This window comes from Acomys minous (genome assembly GCF_964271855.1).
Source record: "Acomys minous genome assembly, chromosome: 3".
Taxonomy (NCBI): domain Eukaryota; kingdom Metazoa; phylum Chordata; class Mammalia; order Rodentia; family Muridae; genus Acomys; species Acomys minous.
Window position 1 is genome coordinate 118,209,870 of NC_140485.1, and position 25,436 is coordinate 118,235,305.

A 25,436-nucleotide genomic window follows, 5' to 3' on the forward strand; every position below is an offset into this window, starting at 1 on the left:
GTCCAGTGTTGCCTAAGCACTGCATCCCACTTCCGTGGAGATGACGCACCTTGCTGAACTACTACCTCTCAACCACTAGTTAGCATGCATCACACTTCGCCACAATGACTACAGGCACTAACTCAGTAATTGGAACCATTTACTGTTCCAATACAAAACCACTAAATTGTATTATTTTAGGCGAGTTCATGTTTCCGTCTGTATTTCTGGGCTGTACCAGAAAACGTTAGCCCCAGCAAGTACGCAGTCAATAAAACTAAAATAGGGTCTTTGTGTGGACAGAAGCGCCAGGCACAGGTATGTGTGCTCGGGCTGCACACTTGAGTCCAGCGAAACAGTCATCTCACAGTGGTTCTCAACCTTCCTAATGTTTCAACCCTAATTTAGTACAGTTCCTTATAGTGTGGTGACCCCCCCCCCAGCCATAAAATTATTTTTGGTGCTGCCTCATGACCACTATTTTGCTACTGTTACGAATTGTAATTTATGAATCTTTGATTTCCGATGGTCTTTGGCAACCCCTGGGAAAGGGTCATTCGACCCCTCAAAAGGGCTGAGAACTGCTGGTGTAGAGCCATTTCAAAGAATGTTGTGACTAAACTTATTGTTTGGGGAAAATAATACCGTTTGGGACTGTCATTCATTCTGTGGATTAAGTTGGACATAAGCTGTACATATTTCAGTTTGAGTTGACATGGGGGAATGGCGGGAGCCAGGATTGTACAGCAGGCCGACCGGGGCTCAAGCCACTGCTGTGCACAGCATGGCATAGGCTTGGGCAAGCTATCTTCAAACTTTATCAGAATGCATCAGATGACTGCACTACACACACGTTCGTGTGTGCATAGCCCTGTGTGTGCATAGCCCCATGTGTGCATAGCCCTGTGTATGTGCATAGCCCCGCATGTGCATTGTCCCAGGTGCCTGGATGATGCTCTTTATTGGTTCTTTCTTGTGACTAACAATGTTTCCTTAAAAGTTAAGCTAAAGTAGGTCTGAAGATGTAGCTCTGTAGGTAGAAAACTTCTCTGCCGTATGTGCAACCCTGACCCAGCCCTTGGGAGGTTGAGGCAAGAATATCAGAAGTTCAAGGTCAGCTCAGCTACACAGTGAGCGAAAGACCAGCCTGAGATACCTAAGACTGTCTAAAAGAAAGACGCAAAACAAAGTAAGCTAAACTAGGAATTGGGGTTGTAGTTCAACACATGAATATATTCTACACATATGTGGGAATGTGTGTAGGTTTTATCAGGTGTTGATGCGTTGCAGAAATCAAGTAAGCTTCTTGGCTCAATGCCCATCAGTCTGAGTAATGGCTCAGAACCTGCCTTAGATACCCGGCTGTCTCCAACCTTGTTCAACTGCCTAGGAGCCAGAAGGTATTCCAGTAACAAGAGGTTCCATCTTAGAAAAGTCCACTCCACTCAGCTCTGAGTGTCCAAGGCATCCTAGCGTGGCCAGCTTCCCCTCCCAGCAGTCCAGTCCTAGGCCGCCCACTGGGATAGGGAAGCCTCCTTGGCTTGCAGCCCCTGCTCTGCAATCTGACCCTGACATGTCTCTCTCCTCTCTCTCTCTCTCTCTCTCTCTCTCTCTCTCTCTCTCTCTCTCTCTCTCTCTCTCTCCCTCCTCCCCCATTAGCCCTGCGGTGGTGCCTGGGAACCAGCATCCTGTGGGAAGACAGAGGACCACATGACAGCCTCCGGACAGACTCGAAAATATGTGAACGCGTTCCCAACTCGGACTCTAGTCATGTGAGGCATTTCCAGAAGAGCATTATAGATTTCAGAACACTTAAAGTTGACTTTTGACATACATTCTTCGTCATGGAGCGCTTCCTGATTGAGAGAAGAAGCTATTTTTGTTGTGGTACAACAGTTGAGAACAGCACCAAGTGCGTTTTAGTTGCGTGAAATCTCGCTGGATTTCACCCAACTAAAAAGGATTAAAAAAAAAATTAATGAATAACAGTCTTGCCTAAATTATTAGGTAATGGATTGTAACCATTTGTTAATATGATAATCAGATTTTTAAAAAATATATATGAAAAATGATTTATTTGTACTTTACAGGACCCAACAGATCAGTATTTTTAACTGGTAAATTTAAAAAAAAAATTTACACAAAGAAATATCCCAGAATTTCACGTTTCTCAATCACTAAACAAACACATCAATGTTTTATAAAAGCAGTAAAAGCATTATTATGAGTATTGGCTAAATACCAAGTAACAGTTAACGGAGCTTGTGAGAGCTCGTTTGTTGGAAATGCATTTATTGTACTAAATCATTTCATGAGGGTTTGTTGTTAGCTTGCTTTAAAAATTATTACTGTATGAAATAGTTTTATAAAAAAATATATTTTTATTCAGTAATTTAATTTTGTAAATGCCAAATGGACGCTGCTATGGTCTTAGCCTTAGACATGCTGCTAGTGTCAGAGAGGGCAGTAGAGCTTGGATGAAAAGAAAAGAGACTTGGTGTTAGGTAATTGACTATGCACTAGTATTTCAGACTTTTTTTTATTTTTATATATATATACCTTTTCCTTTTGTAATTGAAAACTTATTTGGGAGATTTTTGCATTTGTTGTACGTTTTCATTTTTTTTAGGAAAGTATTTTTTGTTATTGTTGGTTTATAAAAGCATGCATTGCACTTCTTTTTTTTTTTTTTGGGAGATTTATGTTGGTCATGTCATATGTTTTGTTTTGAGTTCAGCCTGACTGTTCATTCACTCAGGCATTCTGAGTTTTTGTTGGCATCCCCTGTAGTTTTTAAGTGTATGTATGGGCCCAGAACTGACTCAGGGTTCCTGTGTTTTGGGGGGGGAGGAGACAAACACGAGAGTCAATAGCCAGTTCTGCCTTGAGAACATTTGGTGCAAGGTGGCTGGCTGGCCCCGGACTTCCTAAACGACAGTGTACTTACTGCCTTGTAGCAAAATAAAGCTCTGCCCTTATTTTACGTACATCCTGATTCTCTCGTTCTTGGGAATTGGAGCGATAAGTCACACATTCAGGGAAAATGAAGCAAACTTAAAATACTGTTTTCTTTCAAAAAAATATGCTTACTATCTGAACTTCATGTGAGAGTCGTCCCCACAGGTAAAGACAAGCCAAGTCACGTAGCTCACAGAATGGTCCCAATGGTCCCAATGACAACTGGAAGACTGGGAGAGCGCGTCAGGCAAGGGCTCAGAAGCTCGAACCGGGGGTGGGGGGTGGGGAGGCAGATGTCCTTAGAGCTGGCACTGCTGTCTGAGTTGGGGCGCTGGCTCAGCATGGAAAGTGTTTACCGCATAGAATAAGAAGCTGAGTTCCCAACTTCAGAAGCTACATAAACCCAGGCAAAGGCATCCATGTCCGTGGCAAGGTGGGAGACAGAGACAGAGGAATCCCTGAAAGTTTGCACCTGGCAAGCCGACACAGGAAATGGCAAACAGCTAGGAGACCCTGCTCTAGACAAGGTGGGAGGAAAGAACTGGCAGCCAAAGTTGACCTCTAGCCTCCACAGACCCGAGCTGTGGCACACAGGTCCCCTGCCTCCACCAAACACAGACATATAGGTGTCCGTGAATGCACAGCTTGCCTTTAAAATGATATTTAAACAGATGTAGGCAGGTTTGGGTACTGCTGGGATCATGCTGTATGGAAGAGGAGGTCATGGAACTTAATAGACATTGAGAAATCCGATAATACTTGGGAAGGCAAAGGCTGTCTTTCTGCTTCCTGGCCACTCTGGTGTAAACTGCTCTTTTTTCCCAGCATAATGGGTTGACATCTCTGAATCTGTGAGCCAAAAAGAAAAAAAAATCCATCATTCCTCAAGCTGCTTCTATATTTTTTCACAGTTATGAAAAGTAACAAACACAGGCATCCCAGGGTGCTCCATTTTAGCCTGGGTCCACAGACAGGCATCCCAGGGTGGTCCGTTTAGCCTGGGTCCCCCATTTTACAGATGAACCCCTGGGACAGCTGCTGCTTCTCACTGCTCAGCTCCAAACTCCAACTATGAGTTTTCAAACACATAGCACAGTCAGTACACGCGAGGCCGAGGGTGTGCTAGATCTGATGACTAGTCTTTAGAGCTGGTTTATAATCTCGATTGTCTTGATGAGTAACGCGTGTCCTGAGTGTTGGGAGGCACCTGGGCACCTTAGGTCAGAAAAAGGAGCCTTTGATGATCACTTGGTTAGCTCAGTGTGTCAGATTGAGCGCCAGAGATGTTGAGTGTGGGCATCAAGGATGGCTTCCGACTGTGAGAGGGCTCAGGGTATGTCTGGGTAGCAGGACAAGAGCTGATGATGTGAAGACCTGGGTTCGGTCCTCTGTAAACCCTTACCTGTATGTAAGCCATAGTAACAGGGAAAATGACAACTGTGAATGGCTCTTCTGCTACCCAGATTTTTCTAGTGGCTTCAGGAAGGCAGTGGTCACAGGCTTCCAACTCATTGCCTTCCAGCATATTGTTCTATATAGTTCTGAGTGCTAGAAAACCCGAGACCCGTGTCTTGCAGGTGGATGTTGTGTCTGGCCAGAGCACGCTTCCTGTTTCATAGAAAGCTCTGTTTTGTTGTGTTTTCACGTGACAGAAGGGCCTGATTTATTTTGTTAGTTGATTGGCTGGTTGCTTGCTTGCTTGCTTATTTAAAACAGGGTCACCTGTAACCCAGGCTGGCCTTGAATTCCTAAACCTCTTACCTCCAGGTCCCAAGGGTTGCTATTAGAGGCATGGGGCAGTACACCCAACTCTTGGGAGTTTGTTTTGTTTCGTGTTTTAGTGATCCTACTCTCTGTGACAGAAACTCAGGTAGCAAAATACATGGAAGTAGTGTATTTACTACCTAAATGAGAAACTGCTCTCCAAGGTACTGTACAGTGAGTTACGCTAAAGTGGCATCTAAGAACAGGAGAGCTACTGAAAGGACCAATCTGCCTTCTGGCCTCAGACAGGACTAGTAGATGCAAGAGATGCCAAGGACTAAGTTCCTGAAGGACTTGCACATCACCGAGGTCCTGTGCTGGGCCCACTGTATTGCCTCATCTGTTCTGGAGTCTCAGGAAGTCTGGTTGTAGTTCAGGCTTTGCCTGGTCCCATCTTTGTGACTTTCACAAGTTCCATTTCATCTCTCTAACTTCACTCTGTTTATATTGGGTATGAAAGTACATGTCAGGGCTGATGAGCACTCTGAAGAAGATGTGTAACGGGAAATGTTGTCTGCTGCCTGGAGGTGGGGAGGGAAAGCTTCCTGAAGCTCCTGTCCCTGGGTACAAATTAAATGTTTTGAATACAAATACAAATATTCTTTCCTAACATTGTCAGTCACTGTACCATAGACTAATCCTTCTTATGTAATGTATATGCAAGTGGAATGGCAAGTTCCCGCAACTTCTTGCTTTGTAATGTAGCATATCTTACACTCACTCATTCACATCCTTTGCTAGTAATGATACAGGCAGAGGTTCAGTGCTGGCCGAGTGCTTACTGCGCTGTCAGTGAGGGCAGGAGGGAGGTTTCCAGCAACAGCCTAGGGGTGTAGAGGAACTGAAAGGGAAATCTGGCAAAAAAAGAAAGAGGAAAGATAGGAGGCCATGAATTGAGGCTTGAACTTTGTTCTTTGCGATATGGGGTGTTATTAAAGGCTTTTAGGTGGAGAAATAAAATGATTAATTTATATCTGACTTACAGAAGTCATCCTGCTCAAACCCTTTATTCACATACAGTATAAAATTAATCCTCAATTTAGTAGGGAGGGATGATCAGAGTTCAAATTCCATGCCAGTTAATTTATTTTTCATAGCATATTTCCTGCTGCTTAATTTTAGAAGATGCTCTAATTCTAGAAAATCTAACTGCTCACACGTGTGCACATGCGTGCACGCGCGCGCATACACACATCTTTGATTTGTGCTTCATGAAAAGTCATTTCAAATTTTATAATCCACAAAGTAAAAATTGGCTCAGGAAGATGTTGTGATTGCAGGGAACAATTTTCTCCTTTAGAAACTAAATATTTTCAACCAGTAATTTATCCAAATCCTTCCCTGACAAACCTTCCACTGAATCTTTATATGGCATAATCCTTGGTTATTTTTTGAAAACTTGATGTATTTTTATATTCATTATTAAGAAATTTTTTCCAACATTTGTTCTTGAAGAAATTTCAACTTAATTTTATATTGTACTCTGTAGAGGAATGTTAATCAGAACGTGGCTGCTCTGGCAAGAGATCACATCCAAAGACCTTCTAGGTCTGTGTGTCTGGCTGGAATACAAACACGCCTTTAATCTAGCAGACAGGCAAGGAAAGGGAAAGCTACTTAAGGGGCAATGCAGAGAGGGGGGAGGGAGAGAGAGAGAGAGAGAGACAGAGTCAGAGAGAGAGAGAGAGAGAGAGAGAGAGAGAGAGAGGAAGAAGGAGGAAGAAGAGGAGGCTGTTTTACAGAGAGAAGTTGAACGAGAGAACAAGCTAGACACAGGTGAAGACAGAACAAGCCAGAGAATGAGAAGGAGCCTGGAGATTAGAGCAGATTTGCTCGAGTTAGTTTGAGGCCAAGCAGAACATCTCAGGGCCTGAGAGGAAGGCAGATTGAATCAGTCAGCTGGGAGTGTTTAAGCCAGAACAGCTGAGTTGAACCAGCCAGCCAGAGTTCAGTAAGAACAACAAAGAGAGTGAGCTTATTCAGCTGTCAGTCTCCGAGGCTGAAAACATTCTCGGCCAAGGTTAGATTGTAGGGAGGCTAGAAGCTTCTAGGACTAGGCCTAGGTTAGCAGACTGAGGCAGTAAGCCTCCGAGACAACAATTACAACAGGCAAATGAAAGTTCTTTTTACAGTATTCTGTCCTTAACCAGAACACACTCTGATAGTCAGTGGTTCTTGGGTTTCTCTTGGACATCAGAGACTTAGAACGGTGTTAAGAATGGAAATCCTCTGTCTCACCCTCAGGAATTTAAGTCAAAGGTGAGTGACATGTGGACTCTTAAGTCACCAGTGCTTAACAGCCACCAAGTGTTTCTAACAAAGGCGGGTTGAGGGAATTGAACTACAAAAACCCTGCCTCGTGAACAAACTGCAGCCTGTGGTTTTTATCTCACCTTCCTTCAAGACCTTCAGTTCCTATGAAAATGTCCACTAGTCTACAACAGGACACTAGAAAAAACAGCCCACAGCTGTAGGATTGTCTTAACTGTAGACTTTTAGTGTGTTACTAGTGTTGATTACACCTTGGCCCTCAGGTCTATCTGTTGTGTGGTTTTTACATTTGTAGGGAGCATAATCCATTCACAGTACCTTTGGACCTCTTTTTACCTTATGGTTCTGTTCCCCTTATTGTATCAAAAGAGGATCTATATATTGATGAATTTAGCATGGAAACAAAGCAAAGCCCTCTTTCAGAGGAGCCCTTGTTTCTGAACCAGGCTGCAATGAACTTGCTGATCTCCATTGCTTGAGTTTCTGTTCTAATGGAGGAAGTATTTAATCCTGCACAAAGTTCCAAAGCATACAGAAGTTCTCAGATCCAAGATAAGAAAAACTTAAGGAAAGCTTCAGTAGCCCAAAGCCATTGGAACACACAGCACAGGCTGTGAGATTCTCAGGTCTACAATGCCCTCAGAGACGAACCTGCAAGCTAAGTACCGAGCTATGGATGGACAGAACCCATCCAGCTACTCAGGTTAGAATCTAAGACTCATTTGTTTTTTTCAAGTTTTTTTTTTTTTTTTAGTTCAGCATTTCCAGTGTAAGACAGAGTTCAGTTGAGTATATGTATTTCACAAATACACTAAGGTCATGCAAGTATGATGTGTACCATTCATGATTATAGACAGGAGTATTATCTTGGACACCCTCAAACATACTAGTACTTTTATGGGACTCCTGTGTGTGTTAACAGTGGCTCTCTTTCCCCCTCAGTCACAGTCATAGGGGAGGGGAGTAAGGGGAAAATGGGAGGGAGGGAGGAATGGGAGGGTACAAGGGATGGGATAACAATTGCGATGTAATATGAATAAATTAATAAAATATATTTTTTAAAAAACAGTGGCTCTCTGATTCTTGTGCCTTCTCTTGGGGCTCTTTTCCTTCTGTCAGTTTGTTTTGTCCAACTTCAATCTGGTGGGGTTTTTGGTTTTGATTGGTTGGTTTGGTTTTTTGAGGCAGCGTTTTTTCCACGTAGCCTTGACTATCCTGGACTCGCTTTGTAGACCAGGCTGACCTAGAACTCACAGAGATCTGCCTGCTTCTGCCTCCCAAGTGCTGAGATCAAAGGCGTGCGCCACCACACCCAGCTAATCTGGTGGGTTTTGTTTTATCTTATTGTATTTTATTTTGTCATGTTCGTTGTTATCTCTTAGAAGCCTGTTCTCTTCTAATGAGTGATGAAAAGACAGTGGATCTCAATGACACAGGAGATGGAGAGATTCTGGGAGGAGGAGAGGGAGGGGACACTGTCATCAGTATATTTTGTATGAGAAAAGAATCTGTCTTCAATAAAAGAGGAAAAATAAATCTAAGGTGTCTCTTTCCATGTTTCAGAAGTCTCTGTAAACTCACTGGTGTTTCTGTCATTGAAACAGTTATAAACCCATAGTCATATAATTGGCAAGAAGCATAAAATAAAGGGAAACCTTGGATCATCCCAGCAGAGATTCTAGAAAAAAATCTTTCTTTTCATTCATAACGGAAGCTAAGAAGGGTTCTGTGAAGCCTGTCCAGGTGCACCTCAACCGTGTGCTTGACTCATGAGCTACATGTCTGTTCTGGGGGGACCTTCTACTATCTCTGTCTTATGACCCAGTCTAAGGTAGGTGCTCAGAAAATACATGGAAAGTTCATAGTCAAATGCTGGCTAGCATCTCCGTAAGAAATATTCTGAGTTAGCATCACTTCTACCTTATTGGGCATCTGTGTATAAACACTTCATTTCTTTGGGTCTGGGTCTGCTCATCTACAAATAAATTTGGACTCCTGTGCCATTTAGTTCTTTGTCAACTTGATACAAGCTAGAGTAATCTGAGAAGGAAGAATGGCCTACAGACGAGTCTGTGGTACACTTTCTTGATTAATGATCAATGTGGGAGCGGGCCAGTGTGGGCAGTGCGATTCCTGAGTGGTCCTGGGTTGTATAAATAACTAGGCTCCGCAAGACATGAGGAGTAAGCCAGTGACCAGTGACCAGTGACCAGTGGCCAGTGTCCCTTTAAGGCCTCTGCTTTACTTCCTGCCTTTAGGTGTCTGTTTTCCATTGGTCAAATGACTACCAGGTGGTCTTCTACTCCCAGAGCTCAACCATGGTTCCTTCCCAGCCACTCTGGCTCCATGGCCTGTCCCTCAATGATGGTTTTCTTCAAGGTCACATCTACCATCTCGCTATAGTCACTGTCCTTGCAAGACACTTGACTACATCCGTCCCTGAATGGCCTTCTCTTTCTACCCTTCTAGCTGCTTCCTTCTAGATGCTCTCCTGATGTATGCCTGCTCCCAGGCAGGTTACAGCCCCTAGAGATGCTCTGACAGCCTGAAGTGAGGCCACAGGGACTCATCCCATTCACTGCACAGGCAGCATCCACTGGAATTTGTGGGTTTCCTGGGCCGTACATCCCCAATACATTGATAGCACTAGCTATGGATTCCGTTTCAGGGAAGAACGAGGCACAAGGTTAACAAGTGCTTGGAACCCATCATCGATCACAGGGCTTGGCACCCTCTATTACAGTTTCCAAACAGTAATGGATTATTATTTCCAGGGTCGAACTTCCAAACCCCATAGCCGACTGCTCCTTCTCCCTGCATGGCATTGCCCGCTCTCTCTATCTCTTTGTGTGTTTCTTAGTTCTCAGTGCTCAGTGCATTTTGCCTTTTATCCTGGACGCCTACCCCACTGGTCTCTGTCCCCACTGGTCCCTACCCATGGGGCTGGTCTCTGTCATCCTACATCCCGTAAGTCCTTGATCCCCGTCCTTGATTATAATTGATTTTTATCACAAGCGAGAAGGAAGTCCCAGAAGTTCTCTTCTTTCTTAACAAAAAAGGGGCGCTCAAAACTATGACTCAGAGTGAGAACACCAATAAAGGAACCTTCTCTAGGCCAGCAGACAGGAGTTGCGTTCTTGCCAGGCCTTTCTAAGAGCAGCTGGGCAGTGCCTCCATTCATCCTGCCTCAGTCATCCTGAAACTGAGGGTACTCGATGCTCTTATCGACACCCTTCCTTTGAAGGCGACTTTTCAGGTCGTCGGTGGTTTTGCCTGCAGGTCCTGGTAATGAGGTGAAGGGGCAGAACTTTGCTCACCATGCAGCGTTCTTCACATGCATTCGTCGTCCCCGGTTACTGACCTGTCTGGCCACAGATGGTTACAAGACATGGATGGATGGATGGATATGGATGATAGATGGATGAAGGCAGCAGAACAATTATGGTCCAGTGTTAACTGTGGAATCCAGACAAGGAGTGGATGGGTGTCTACTTTGACCTTAAAGTCTTTTCTGAGTGTTTAAAATGTAGAGCCGGGCATGGTGGTGCACACCTTTGATTCCATCAGTATGGCGGCAGAGGAGGGTTGGAATCCTGAGTTTGAGGTCAGCCTGGTCTACAGAGTTCCAGGACAGCCTGGGCTATTCAGAGAAATCCTGTTTTGAAACAGCAACAACAACAAACTCTCAGACCAGGCATGGTGATATGCACACCTTTAATCCCAGCACTCGGGAGGCAGAGGCAGGTGGATCGCTGTGAGTTCAAAGCTAGCCTGGTCTACAAAGGTAGTCCAGGACAGCCAAGGCTACACAGAGAAACCCTCAAAAATCAAACAAAATAACAAAAAAAAAAAAAAAAAAAAAAAGAAAGAAAGAAAGAAAAGAAAAAACCTCAGAATGTGGAGAGAAAATCCAAATATATCAACAGTGAAAAGTCATAGCAGAATAAAGACACATGAAAGTTGAGCATGACTACAAATATGATTTTCTTAATTAAGTGGCTTTTTATGATTTTGCCATTCAATGTTTTCCAGATTAAAAAGATGTCATGCAAGAAATGAATAGTATTTTGAAGGCCTCTTATGAAACATATATCCAGTTCCAAACCAGCTTATTAAGTTTTGGAAAAGACGTGGGTTTCAGCATTGGATGACCACAAATCAGGAGCTGGAGAGATGGCTCAGTGGTTAAGAGCCCTGCCTGCTCTTCCAAAGGACCCGGGTTCAATTTCTAGCACCCACATGGCAGCTCACAACTATCTGTAACTCCAAGATCTGACACTCTCACACCAAAACACATAAATTAAACTTAAATAAAAACATTTTTTAGAGAAGGAAAAATATAAGAATAACCAATTCATACATTTAAAGTTGCTTCTATTGCAGTATAGTATGACAATTACTATATGTTGCTAATAACACTGTATCTAATTTATAACTTAAATTTTGCCTAGATTGGTAGGTAAAATCACAGACTATATATAGGGTTTGCTTCTGTCTGCAGTACTCGTTGTGAATCTCAGAACAAATCCCTTATGGATAAACGAAGTTTAAAGTTATGAAAAACAACAGATTTCCTGTCATCTACCTTTAGTCCCAGTACTTGGGAGGCAGAGTCAGGCGGATCACTGTGAGTTCAAAGCCAGCCTGGTCTAAAAAGCAAATCCAGGACAGCCAAGGCTACACAGAGAAACCTTGTCTCAAAAAACCAAAAAAAAAAAAAAACAAAACAAAACAAAACAAAAACTTCTTTAGCCTCCAAAAGTTACCCAGTGTGTTGTTACTACCTGTTACTTCCTTGTCAGTTAGAGTAAATACTGCCAGACATGAGACCCTGGCCTCCACCTGACCAACTTGACTCTAACAGAAACCTTGCCTTCGAACCTTGTCGCCAAGTGCTGCAGGATCCGTGCTCTCTTCTGATGGCATCAGCACTCTCAGGAGCCGATCAGGTCCCAAAGCTGATCAGCTGGCAACCAAGCCTTGAACTGATGAATCATCTTGAGGGGACCACTTCCTATCTAAATCCTGATGCTGACTGTCCAGATGTGTTTTGTTCTGGTTTCCCCCTGAAGTGGTCTCCAGCACTTGGGAGCTTTGCTCTTCAGTACACTGGGGTTTTCTCGGATGCAAGTGACAGGGATCGGACTGTCCCCACCACATCTTTGGAAGCGTAGATAGGGAGAGAGCCTCAGCGACAGCGGGAGGCTGAGCGTGCGGCACCATCAGTCTGGGTTGTTTGTGCTTCAGGCTGTAGGTCCAACCACCTCCACCTCCAGCTGCAGACTCCTATCCGGGTAAGATAGAGTCCTCCCCCTCCGCCCCTTGGCTGTACTTTGCCACAGTCTATGAGTTCAGGTTTCGTGCTGTTCAGAGCAAAAATTCATTAGTCTGGCATGACTCAGGGGGACCTGCTGGCAATCATTTGCCACCTGTCCCAGGCATCCACCTGGTGGCTCACAACCATCTATAGTGTGATCTGATGCCCTCTTCTGCCCTGCGGGGGTGTACGTGCAGGCAGAGCGCTGTATATGTAATAAATAAATAAATAAATAAATAAATAAATAAATCTCTGGGAAAAAAAAACAACATGGCACTTTCAAATCTGTTGATGTGCTCTCACATTTTAAGGAGGGAGAAGGAAAGATGTCAGAGCATACATACTCTAGAAAAGGAAGTGCTAAGAAGGCGGCTGGCCCTACCTTGTATCTTAGCATATCTCAAAGCAATGATACAGGACAAACAGGCGTGGAACATGAGTTGGGGCAGGTGATGGCCAGTGTTAATTGTCAGCTTAACGGAACCTGGGATCATTTTGAAGGCAGGCCTGCGGGGCATTCCCTTGATGGTGTTAACAGGCAGGCAGGCCCTCCTCCTGTGAGTGGCAGGACTTCCTGCCTGGGACCCTGGACTGTGTCAGCAGCAAAGGGGACTAAGCAGGAGTGAGCAGCGTGTACTCACTGCTCTCGGATTCTGTGAGTGTGATGCAACCAGTTGCTGCGAGTCACTTTACTTCTCCTCCACTTGAACCGTGAACCAAAACAAAGCCTTCCTCCTCCCACAGATTGCTCTTGTCAGGGCGTTTTATCACAGCAGCCGGAAAAGAGTTTAAGATGGGGGAGTTTCCAGGTTTTAAGAATTTTGTACATTGTAGAAGAGGCTGCATAAAATGACCAGGAAGGAAAGGAGAGTGGTTAGTAATGATGTGTAGGCACAGAGACTCTTTATTACGTCCCGTCAGAATAGAGCAAAAAGCACAATATAATTTTGTAGACAAGTAGTTGACTATCAAATGTCAAAACACTAGGATACTAGTAATGTGTAGCTTTAGAAGACTAAACCACAAAACTGAAAGTCAGTATATTTGCTAGAACAGCCTCAAAAGTCTTTTCATCTCTTAAAATTGTTTTTTGTTTGACCAAAGTTCAAAAGCATAGAAAAGGCTGTGAGATCTAGACAGCAAACCTATTCAGTTCTCACAGAATATTCATAAAAATTGTAAAGAAAAACTAGGCTCTAGTAGATAACTAATTTGTATAAGGGAAACACAGTAAATAAAAAGACTTCAAGGTTTGAAGCACACTAAAAATATGTTCATTTGGCAATTCAAGAGATGAGAAGAGGCTTGTGGGGTTTGGGGCATGATTCATCTACTAGTTGTTGGTTTTTTGGGGGTTGTTTTGGTTTTTTGTTTTTGTTTTGGTGTGTGTGGGGGGGGGGATTATTCTGACCGAGTTCTCTGTAACCCAAGCTAACCTAGAACCTCTCAGGATGACCCCCAATCCTCCAGTCTCCACCCCCTAAGTATACCCACCAAGCTTGGCTACTAAGAATATTTGGAGAAAGCATTTTAGCAATATAAGAACAACAAAACATTTTATTTGCCTTGACGCTGGTATCCCACTTCAGGTAACCAGGAGACAAACAGGCAAAATAAAGAAGAACATTAGAATTTAGTATGGAAAGAAAAGAAGAAAGAAATCCGGGGTCGGATATTAAGACCCTGAGAGAAGGAAGGGAAACTCCCTGTTAACAGTTGCACAGGAATTAAACGTTGGCCAGTGCAGCCATTTGAAATCCTCTGTAAGCCACAGAAAACAAGGAAAATGCTTCCAGTGGAATTGGGAAAGGAAGGAGGCCACCTCCTTACATATGCATTCATGAGCACAGCCAGCCAGCCAGTCAGGAGTGGTGGCGCTCACCTTTAGTCCCAGCATTCGGGAAGCAGGGGCAGGCGGTTTGCTGTGAGTTCGAGGCCAGCCTGGTCTACAAAGTGAGTCCAGGACAGCCAAGGCTACACAGAGAAACCCTGTCTCCAAAAACAAAACAAAACAAAAAAACAAAAAAGAAAACAAACAAACAAAAAACCCAGCACACCCTGTAATGAAGACTCTGTGAGGGAAAAGCAGGTGGGGTTGACTCTGTCTTTCAAATGTGTTTGCCCGTCTCTTTCTGCTTGCGCTGAGGACATAGGCAACGCAACCATCAAGAGCCTTTTCTTCACTGATCATGGAAGACAGAAACATCTCTGAGCCACCTACCCCTGGATGCTGCTGGAGTAGGCATAACAAACACAATCGTGAGAACATAAAAGAAAATAAAGCGCTCTGCTTATTTACATATTTATTTAATGCTGTGCATAACCACATCCAAAGTCTCCACAAATCGCTGTTTCCCTGTGGGCTGTGAAAAGGCACCTAAGGAGATCAACACTGAGGGTCCTGATTCCCTGACAGGCTCTTTGTCATGTTAACCGTCTCCATCACCTGTTGTCACTCAGGTCTTGAAGCTGCTGAACTGTCCTTCATCTAGGAGCAAAGTGCTTCACCTCACAGGCATAGGTTTCCTAAGAAAATGGGAAAATTTCACTTTAGGAAGCGATTTGCCCTTTTTCCTATGCACAGTCCACTTGTCTGTCAGTGTTGGTGCTGGCTGGGACTGATGGGAGGGAGGGAGCGGAGAGACTGAGTCCTCCCCCCCCACACCCTCCCCACCCCCCCACCCGCTGTATGCAGCTTACTGCAGACATCAGAGGGCATACTCCCCTATTTTCATGATTAATAACCGCACAGCAGGATTTTCCCATTGTTCTGCTGTCATTTCTAAGTTCTGCACTGCTGTCACCCTGGCGGCCAGGAATCCCCTCTGATAGCCGCCTCCTCCTCTGAGGCCACCACTATGGCATGGCATCAAGAAGCAGCCACAGCCGTGTTGTAAGTGGACAGCTTTGCCAGTGAAGGGATGTCAGAGGCAGGGCCACTCCTGCTCTCACCTCCCCAGCCGTGGAAACCTTCCAGGCACTGTTTCCTTTCAGGACCCACACCCAGGACTACAACCCAAGGAAAGGACTTCTACTTCCTGCCGCCTGTGCTGACAGGCGGCAGACTACTAAAACTGTCTATTGTGGATTTAGCTTTTCTTTCCCCCTTTTAAAAACAGCTCATAGGGATAAGCACAACTTGACTTTCTTTCTTTCTTTTTCTTTTTCTTTTAAAATATTATTTATTTATTTATTTATTTATTTATTATGTATACAGCGCTCTGCCTGTGTGTACATCTGAGGGCATCAGATCACACTATAGATGGTTGTGAGCCACCATGTGGTGGCTGGGAATTGAACTCAGGACCTCTGGAAGAGCCGTCAGTGCTCTTAACCCCTGAGCCATCTTTCCAGGCCTCACAACTTTCTTTAAAACATTACTGTTAATTATTATTATTGCATTGGGCAAGCTTTGCGACTAAAAGCCTCCAGCTACGTTTCTCTCTCTCTCTCTCTCTGCTTCATGCTGCTGTTAAAGATACAGCCTCTCTGCTTCCTGTGCTGCTCTCTCCCATGATGTTGTCCCTATAGGAGCATAGGCCCAAATATACATCCTCTCTTACGCTGCTTTGCCTGGTGTTTTCTGTCACAGCAACAGAGAAGTAATTAACCCACTGTGTCATATAGCCAACAGGATGTTGTTTTGTTTTTTGTTTTGTTTTGTTTTGTTTTTTGAGACAGGGTTTCTCTGTGTAGCCTTGGCTGTCCTGGACTCGCTTTGTGGACCAGGCTGGCCTCGAACTCACAGCGATCCACCTGCCTCTGCCTCCCGAGTGCTGGGATTAAAGGCGTGCACCACCACCACTTGGCTTAGGATGTTGTTCTTAGTCTCAGCTTTCCTTTCTGCACGTGTCCTGGTGAATAGATAAGGTGGGAAGATCACTTGGGTCCACTTGGGAACAGTCTGGGTAGCACAGAGGTGTCCTGTCTCAAGAAAATACACAGACAAAATTAAAAGCAAGCAACCAAAACATGAGTTTATTCCTGCTGAGAAACGTCAACTAAAGCAGGACGAAACTCATGAATATGTGTGTGTGTGTGTGTGTGTATACACACACATATATATAATGTACTGAGGCCATGGATCATTTAAAATCCATACAGAGTGAAGTTGGGCGCAGTAGCACACACATGTAATCCCAGCACTCTGGGAGGCAGAATCAAGCAGATCTCTGTGAGTTAGAAGCCAGCTTGGCCTAGGAAATGAGTCCAGGACAGCCAAGGCTACATTTGTCTCAAACAAAACAAAACAAAACAAAAAACCAGAAAAGAAGGAAAGATCCATACAGAGTGATGGGCTCTGGCCATGGGTGTCACCCGGCACGGCCATGGGGGGGGGGGGCAGGGACAGCAGAGGCAGGAGGTCTCCCTGGGCTTTTCACATTCTTCTCTACAGCAGCTTATTACACTCCCACCCAGAGGTACTCTCCCTCCACCCAGAAGACAGGAGCATCCTTCCAAAAGCAGGGGCCCTGTGGATATCTGAACACATAGGCCTGATGAACACACAGTGCCCCACCTAACTGCGTTAGGTCTGACCTGTTTGCCCCCTGGAGCCTCGTCACAACAATCTACATCGTCACACTGGATCAGCATTTTCTGTAGATTCTCCTGCCACGTATAGACTAAATGAAAAATATTTGCAGGATATTTTCTTGTTTACGTGTCTTTTGTTATGGGACCATAGGCTAAAATGAAGAATGAAGAGAAAAGAATATGTTTTTCTCCCCTAAAGTTTCTGGTGCCCAAAGTGGGGGCCTGAGATGCTCCATCGGCTCTGGAGCCTCTTGACTCGTCACCGGGGTGAGGCAGACAAAGGCAGAGAAGGGCAGAATTCTCCTCGGGGATCAGTGTCTGAAGCACTTGGCCAAGGAAGAAATCAAGTTCTTATAGTCCCTATTACCTTCCCTTAATGGCTCATTTCTTTCTTTTTTTAGGAGTAAATTTTTAAATTTATTTATTTTATGTGCATAGATGTTTTACTCGAGTGTATGTCTGTGTGAGGGTATTCAATCACCTGGAACTTTAATTATAGACAGGTGTTAGCTGCCATGTGGGTGCTGGGAATTGAACCTGAGCCCTCTGAAAGAGCAGCCACCGCTCTTAACCACTGGGCTATCTCTCCAGCCCTCCCCCCCCCCTTTTTTTTTATAAAATCACATTTGTGCTTTTTATTTGAATGTGTAAGTATGTATGTATGCCATCCTGTGTATGCGGAGGTCAGAGGGCAACTTGGAGGAACCGTTTTCTTCTTCTACCACATGGGTACTGCAGACAGAACTCTGGGGGGTCAAGCTTGGTGGCAAGTTACTTTGCCCGATGAGCCACCTCACTGGCTGCTTCTTCTTTATCTTCCTCTTCCTCTTCTTCTTCCTCGTCCTCCTCCTTTTCTTTCTTTCTTTCCTTTTCTTTCTTCTTCTTTTTCTTGAGACAGGGTTTCTCTGTGTAGCCTTGGCTGTCCTGGAATTACTTTGTAGACCAAGTTGGCCTCAAAGCGATCCACCTGCCTCTGACTCCTGAGTGCTGGGATTAAAGGTGTGCGTCACCATGCCCGGCTTGAAAAGTGGTTTTAAGGAAACCCAATTATGATTCTAGGGTCTATACTAGGCCTGTGACTGCTGACATTTCCACCAGAGACCCTGCCAGTGCCAACCTTTCCCAGCTCCCTGACCCTGTGCACCAAGCCCTTCAAGCTGTTCTTCCATGTGGGAGGCGGAGAGTGGTAGCCAGGAAAGGCCGATCACAGCAGGACCCATGCCAAGTTGGGGCAAGAGGGAGCCGGGCCACTTCTTGTTTCTTCCTTGATGTAGACAGAAAGCTTCAGTTTCTTCCTCTGCAGCATGGACAGAACAAGTCCCATGTTATGTGATTCAAGTGGAGAGAAGCAATCAAGTGCCCAGTCTGTACCAACAACAGGTAAACCGGCAGGGACGCATTCTGAGAAACGCATCTGCACTGCTGAGGGATTTTTATTTGTGTGTTAATTTGTTACAAGCTAGGGTCATTTAGGAAGAGGGAACTCAACTGAGAAAAATACTTTTATCAGATTGACCTATAGGCAAGTCTGTGGGGCGTTTTGCTGATTAATGATTGACAGGGAAGGGCCTAGCTCACAGTGGGTGGTGCCATCCCGGGGCACGTGGTCCTAGGTTGTATAAGAATGGGGCTGCCCATTCACTGATCACTTTCCCCTGGCAGGATGGTCTTGCCAGGCCACAGAGGACAAGGATGCAGGCAGTTTTGATGAGACTTGATAGGTTGGGGTCACATGGTAGGGGAGGAGGGCTCCCCCTTTCTGAGGACTAGGGGACGGTGGAGGGGACAAGAGGGAGGGAGGGTAGGACCAGAAAGAGATGCGGGAGGGGGGCTACTATCAGGATATAAAGTGAATAAATTAAAAATAAACAAATTTAGCAGGGTGTGGTGGGGCACATCTTTAATCCCAGCACTCGGGAGGCAGAGGCAGTTGGATCACTGTGAGTTCGAGGCCAGCCTGGTCTACAAAGCAAGTCCAGGACAGCCAAGGCTACACAGAGAAACCTTGTCTTGAGAAACCAAATAAGAAAAAAATAAAAATAAAAGATAAAAATAAACAAGCTTATAGAAAGAAAAGGAAGGAAGGAAAGAAGGAAGGAAGGAAGGAAGCAAACAGACTGAACAAGCTATGAAGAATAAGCCAGTAAGCAGTACTCCTCCACAGCCTCTGCTTTAGTTCCTGTCTCCAGGTTCCTGCTCTGAATTTCTGCCTTGGTTTCCTTTGATGGACAGTGATGTGGAAGTGAAAGCCAAACAAACCATCTCCTCCCCAAGTTGCTTTTGGTCATGGTGTTTACCACAGTGAGGAAGCCATTGCTGCGCTCACGCACGACCCGGAAGATGCAGGTCACTTCGCTGCTGGTGCAGGACGTGCAGTACGTACAAGATGCAGGAGGGTGCTTGCCAGTGTAGGAAAGCACACTGTCCTAGAGCACGCTCTGTTTCCACATGCAGGCACAGTCTGAGGTAACGACAAACCTTGTTAGCGAAACGAAAGAAAACAAGCAACAACCCAGTGGACTAGCAGTGTGTTATCCTCTATCTAATGCTGTGTATGACTGCATGTGCTGCCCTTGGCACAGCTGGTAACACAGTAGGTGAGCTCACACCAGCACCCCACTGTTCCCCGAACATGGGAGCAAATGCACAGGGCCATCATGGTTAAGTCAGCTACACCATTAGGCGACAGCCACTTTTCAGCTCTGTTATAATCCTACGGGACCACTTGGGTAAAATGTAGTAATGTGTGTGGCATAAGCCCGCACTAAGAACATTAAAAAATGACAATACACAAAGGAGTCAACAATTTAGAGAAATCTATTGTCTATTTCCTACATGTCGTAGGCAACTTTTAACCGACCCTGACTACAGTAGCAGCAGACCAAGAGATGTAATTCATTCCTGTTTTGTATATCTACATTTAATGTTCCTTGAACTATTGTGGAAGATTACACAAAATAGGGAGCTAGCTAAAAAAAAAAAAAAAAAACCACGTACAGCGCTATTCACTTTCTCCCACGTGCCTTCCCATTTCTTTGGTTCTGCCCCACCACAGTCACACAGTTCTTATGTGCCCACAGGAATAAGAAGGATCCCAAGGCTTTGCAGCCTCCACAGCCTCTACTTTGGAATGGACAAGTTCTTCCCCAGTGAGCCTGATGTGTTGGCTCCCTCTGGGCTACCCAAGGCTCCAAGGTGACACACACACACACACACACACACACACACACACACACGCTGCCCCCTTGACCTGTTACAGACACTGTGGCACCTTCTGGGTCTAAGGCAGCCCCCGCTCTTTTGAGGATCAGCTTGATGTGAGGGCTGGGTAGTTCTATTTTCATCAGAGAAGTATCATCTGGTTTCCCTGCCCTTGTTATATGCTTCCTAATCAAACTTCTCTGGTCACTTAAGGGGGCGGATGGTGAAGAATGCAGCTTGTTTAGAATGCTGAGACATGTGTAAACGTAGTATCATCCTTTAATTTAGAGGGGCAGTCCTATGACGTAAACAGAGATCAGCTCAACAGTGGCCTTGCAGCTATGTATTTATTAAGCATTGAAGCAGAGTTCCATTTCAGTGCCTATGGGAAATAACCAAAAAAAAAAAAAAAAAAAAAAAAGGAAAAAAATAACCTCAGTCACACAGTGACTAATTTAAATCAAGGAGGTGAGGACTTTCAAGAGAATTTTGTCCAGGTTCCTTATTTCTGACTATGTCTACAGTTGTCGATAAATAAGTGTTCCCATGTCTGTGGATAGGGGGTCATAGTAGAGTCACAGTGGCATTAGCATAGATGGAGACTAACATACACAGTGTGCGTGTGTGTGTGTGTGTGTGTGTGTGTGTGTGTGTGTGTGTGGTGTGTATGTAAATGTGTGCACACCTGTGTGTGTCTGTGTGTGTGACATGTGATCATGGATCTACACCACTTCCGTGGGCTTCACTCATCTCATCTCTGTAGCTTCTGACCTCAGAGATAACTGGTGTACAGGCCTGCCTTCAGTCAGGGTGGCGCTGCCTCAGAGGAGGATGAAGGACGTTCCCTTCCTGTGCTTGGCCAGCAGTCCAGACGGGCCTCCGCTGTGGAGGTCTGTCCATGAAATTCCCAAGTAGCCCTAGCAGGCCTTCTAGGGGGCAGAGCCAGCAGCAGGTTAGGGGACTGTGGTGAGGACACTCCCAGAAAACAAGTGAGACTTCGGTAATTCGAAGCGACAGTGTTCCCTGGGCAGGGCAGCCTGGGGAGAGGGCCAGGAAAGGCTTGTAGTTAGGAGAGGATTTGCATAATTACATTCACCTGAGGGACTCCATTTACTCAACAATGAAGTTCATTGTGGTAAAGCCAGCAGCTGGCCTTACTGTCGGAACAATGGGAGCCTTTGGCCTTATTCTTCTAAACCAAATGCTTGGACCCTGGAAAAGAAAAGGAAAGGAAAGGAAAGAAAAGAAAAGGACAATTAGCATGTCAAATAGAATAGAGTTAGGAATAGAAGAAATGTTACCATGAGGTGTAACACTCCATTGCGAGGCACGCATATATGTAGTACCGCTGTGCACACCAGCAGGTTATAAACTATTTATGCTGCTATGCTTGTACGTGTAGCGGGAACACTGTATGTTTTCATATTACACACGTGCACTCGATAGAGCGCAAACGGCCTTGAGCAAACACGGTGATCCCAGAAGCACACGTTTTCCCTCCGGTGTTTGGTGGCAGTCACCTGCTTTCTCAGGATAAGCCTCTCGCTGTTTGAATTTGGAGACCATTCTTTTGTTTTCTGTCTGGGGAGGAGGGTGAAGGGCTTGCGGCCTGGAGGAGGTGCTTTATGGAAGAGGCCTGGTGTGCTCTGTGTTCTGTTTACCCAAGGCTCTGGATAGATGTGGCTGAGATAGGAAGAGCTAGGGCAAACACTGTGCCAGGCTCGTTTCCCGGTATTGCCCACATTTACATTAAAAAAAAAGGGAGGAGCAGGGAGCGGAGGCTGGGCTGCTCAGAAATGGCTACATGCTTAGTTTCTCAGACTCAGAACTTGGGATGCTCACTCTGAGAGTCTTTTTGCAAAAACTTAAAGTCCATCTTTTAATTGGTCTGTTAATTTCCTTCTCTCCCCATGCTCATTTATTTAATAAACTCCTCTACAACATAATACCTGTTGTCTGACATTTTATTATCTTGTCATCTTATTGTCTTTTTATTAATCATAGCAGCTAGGAGTGTTGGGGTTTCTTTCTTCTTTCTTTCCTTCCTCCCTTCCTTCCTTTCTTCCTCCCTTCTCTCTCTCCCTCCTTTCCTTTCCCTACCTCATTTCTTTCTCTCCTTCTTCCCCTCCCCCCTTCCTTCTTTCTTGAGAAGTTGGAAGAGAGCTGAGCATTTTTTTGCTGGGGAAAAAGCCTGGGGCCCTGACACTTTCTTTGAAGCTTGTGCTGTCCTTTAGCCAATGGAAAGGTGAGACGCTTTAGCTGTTTCCTGACTTGCCGGCAGGATGGGAAGTTAGAAGCGAGCAGGATTCCAGAGCTGGATGCCAGAAGGAAGTCTGTGTGTCCTTGACACTATCTGTCTTCCAGAGAGGCCATACTGATTAGAAACAACCCCAGTTGGTTTCAGTTTTCCTCCAAGAAAGGGTAATTAGAATAGCAAGTGAAGGGCACCTTGGCCAGGGGGAACACTGCCAGTGAGAAGGAGTGGTAGTCACACACCAGCCCCTCCCAGGAGCGATGGCAGGGGCTTCGACACCTGGGGCACACAGGAAGCCTCAGCAGACCTGTATCTCAGGCTCCATCAGTTCTCATGACCCAGCCTTCCACTCCCATCTCGACCCCATCAACCCACCAGCCCCTGCCCGCAAGATGAGCGTTCTCAAACAAAAGAAACTCTTTCCTAGAACTCCTCCTGCCCCGCCGGTTAATGGCAGTGGTCCCTAAACCTGTAGCCACACAAGAACCCTCTGCAGACAGCCCAGTCCAGACAGGGAGCAAGGTGGAAAGCTGTAAACACAGAGCGCTCCCGTTCTCCGCACAGGGGACTTTCTAAGGCCCCGAAGGGCACACCTGAAGACAATAGTGTCAAAATCTTTATACATTATTGCCCCCCCACCCCATGCACACACACCTGTTATGATATTCAATTTATAATTTAGGCACAGTAAGGGATTAACAACTAGCAATAAAGTAGAGCAATTATAATCGTGCAATAAAAGTTATGTGACTGTGGTGTCTCTCTGATAGCACCCTTTAGTACAGTTCTTAGCAATCTCAGTTTACAGATTTTTCCCCCCCACTGTTTATTAAATTGAGAACTTTTACCTTTTTCATTTAAAAAAAAGCACTTTGAATTACAAGTATTACTTATTGTACTTTGGGGGTGTTAACATGTAAAATAGGGTTGCCTGGACACAAACAGTATGGAGCCCCCCAGTCTGATAACGGAGATGGCTGCTAAGTGATGAAGGGGGGGGGCTAGCATATAAAAGCTTGAATACATGGGACAAAGTGACGATTCACGTCATAGCGATTGCAGAGAATGACGGCAAGAGAATTCACCACAAGGCTCATGGTGGCGTGCAATTTAAGACAGATGAGCTATCTCTGGGATTTCATTCTACTCTTTGGGTGACAGTTGATTGAGGGCCACTAGGACCACAGGATTGGGTGATGCAGATTACTTTTCAAGTTCTCCAGGGTTTAAATATATATATATATATAGCAAATTTTATATATGAGAATAAGATAATGACAGATACAAGGTACCAGACATTATGTTATATGAGGTTTATTAAATGAGGATGGGGAGAGAAGGAAAGGGGGGAGGGGCACCCCAGAGAGAGACAAAGATAGGAAGAGTAAGAAGAAGAAGGTAGAGTAAGAGGAGGAAGAGGAGGAGGAGGAGGAGGAGGAGAGAGAGAGAGAGAGAGAGAGAGAGAGAGAGAGAGAGAGAGAGAGAATAAGAGGAAGTAGAGAGGGGGCCACGTGGACAGTTTGTCCTTTTATATGGCCCTGAGCAGGGCCACACCCCCGTGGCAGGTAAGCAATGACGTCATAGGTAGGCGGGCTGAAGCAGAATCCTAACATCATGCTCCAGGGAAGTAGCTGCAGTCATATGACACATATTTCCTTCCTAGACCCGCCAAGAATTCTTGGGTTGTAGGAGAGAAGCCATCCTTGGATTCCCCGCCATCTTTTTCCTTTGCCTTACTCCCACACTGACTGCTAGCCCTGGACGGCTCTTGGTCCATTTGGCAGTCTTCATGTGTCTGTATGCAACCCCAGGTCATTGCCAGGATGACACTGCGCAGTGGTGACCTGGGCAAGACTAGAGACAGCGCAAACAGGAAATGACGTGATATCACCTAAAGCCTTAGCCTTTTGCACCATTAGAAAACGTAGTGGATGGTCATCACTGTCCTTACACGGTGGCTATATCTACCCTCCAGCCCCAAAGCCCTGCACCTTCCACTCTTCACTTTTAAATATAAAAAATAAGACATGAAATATGCACCACGCAGCCGGGCAGTGGTGGCGCTCGCCTTTAATCCCAGCACTCAAGAGGCAGAGGCAGGTGGATCGTTGTGAGTTCAAGGCCAGCCTGGTTTACAAAGTGAGTCCAGGACAGCCAAGGCTACACAGAGAAACCCTGTCTAGAAAAGCCAAAAAGAAGAAAAAAAAGAAAAGAAAAGAAAAGAAAGAAAGGATATGAGAGGTTTACTAGATGAACATGTGGGGAGGAGGGGGTGCCCCAGAGAAACAAAGAGACAGACAGAGACAGAGAGGAAGACACAGAGAGACAGAAAGACAGAGAGACAAGACAGACAAAGAACGAGGGAGAGAGAGAGAGAGAGAGAGAGAGAGAGAGAGAGAGAGAGAGAGAGATTAGGTGGGTGGGCTTGTCCTTTTATAAACTTTTTTTGTTTTGTTTTTGGAGACAGGGTTTCTCTGTGTAGCCTTGGCTGTCCTAGACTCACTTTGTAGACCAGGTTGGCCTGGAACTCACAGATATCCGCCTGCCTCTGCCTCCCAAGTGTTGGGATTAAAGGCGTGCGCCACTGCTAGGTTTGTCCTTTGATATAGTCCTGAGCAGAGGGATGCCCTGTGGCAGGTAGGCGATGATATCACAGGTTGCTAGGCAGACTGGGGCAGCATTCTAACACACATGCCACCCCCCTATTTTCCACCAGCCCTATCTTCTTCTTTTAGGAAGAACACAGAAGGTGCCTGAGTTGGAGGTATCTTCCTCAGAGTCTAAGAAGGTAGCCTACATTTTATAGAACGATTTTGCCTTTATTCCCTACCAAGCTCTCACCCTCTGGCTAAGCCTCTCAGCTGTTTCAAAGACACTATTAGTAGGCGTGTGTTCCCAAAAGGAAGGTCGGTGTTCTTCGAGAACAAATTCTGCAGTTTTTCTTCTATAGACAGAATCTTACAACTGTAAACATAGACTGGGCACGGTGGGGCATGCCTGTACTCCTAGCACTCAGGGAGGCAGAGGCAGGTGGATCTCTGTGAGTTCGAGGCCAGCCTAGTCTACCAAGCAAGTGCAGGATAGCCAAGGCTACACAGAGAAATGCTGTCTTGAAAAACCAAAACATAAATAATTGCAAACATAAAATTATCCTTT

The 25,436-nt window shown here is 45.2% G+C and overlaps 1 protein-coding gene across 2 annotated transcripts in view; it reads left to right on the top strand.

Moving 5' to 3' along the window:
- MYB (MYB proto-oncogene, transcription factor) overlaps nt 1–2,957 on the top strand; it is a 34,640-nt gene extending 31,683 nt beyond the window's left edge. For both annotated transcript variants that reach the window (XM_084777567.1, XM_084777568.1), the window contains one exon: nt 1,639–2,957. In XM_084777567.1, coding sequence (XP_084633693.1) covers nt 1,639–1,755 — 117 coding nt within the window. In that variant the 3' untranslated portion in view covers nt 1,756–2,957. The remainder of the gene's footprint in view (nt 1–1,638) is intronic.
- Nucleotides 2,958–25,436: the final 22,479 nt, after the last annotated feature.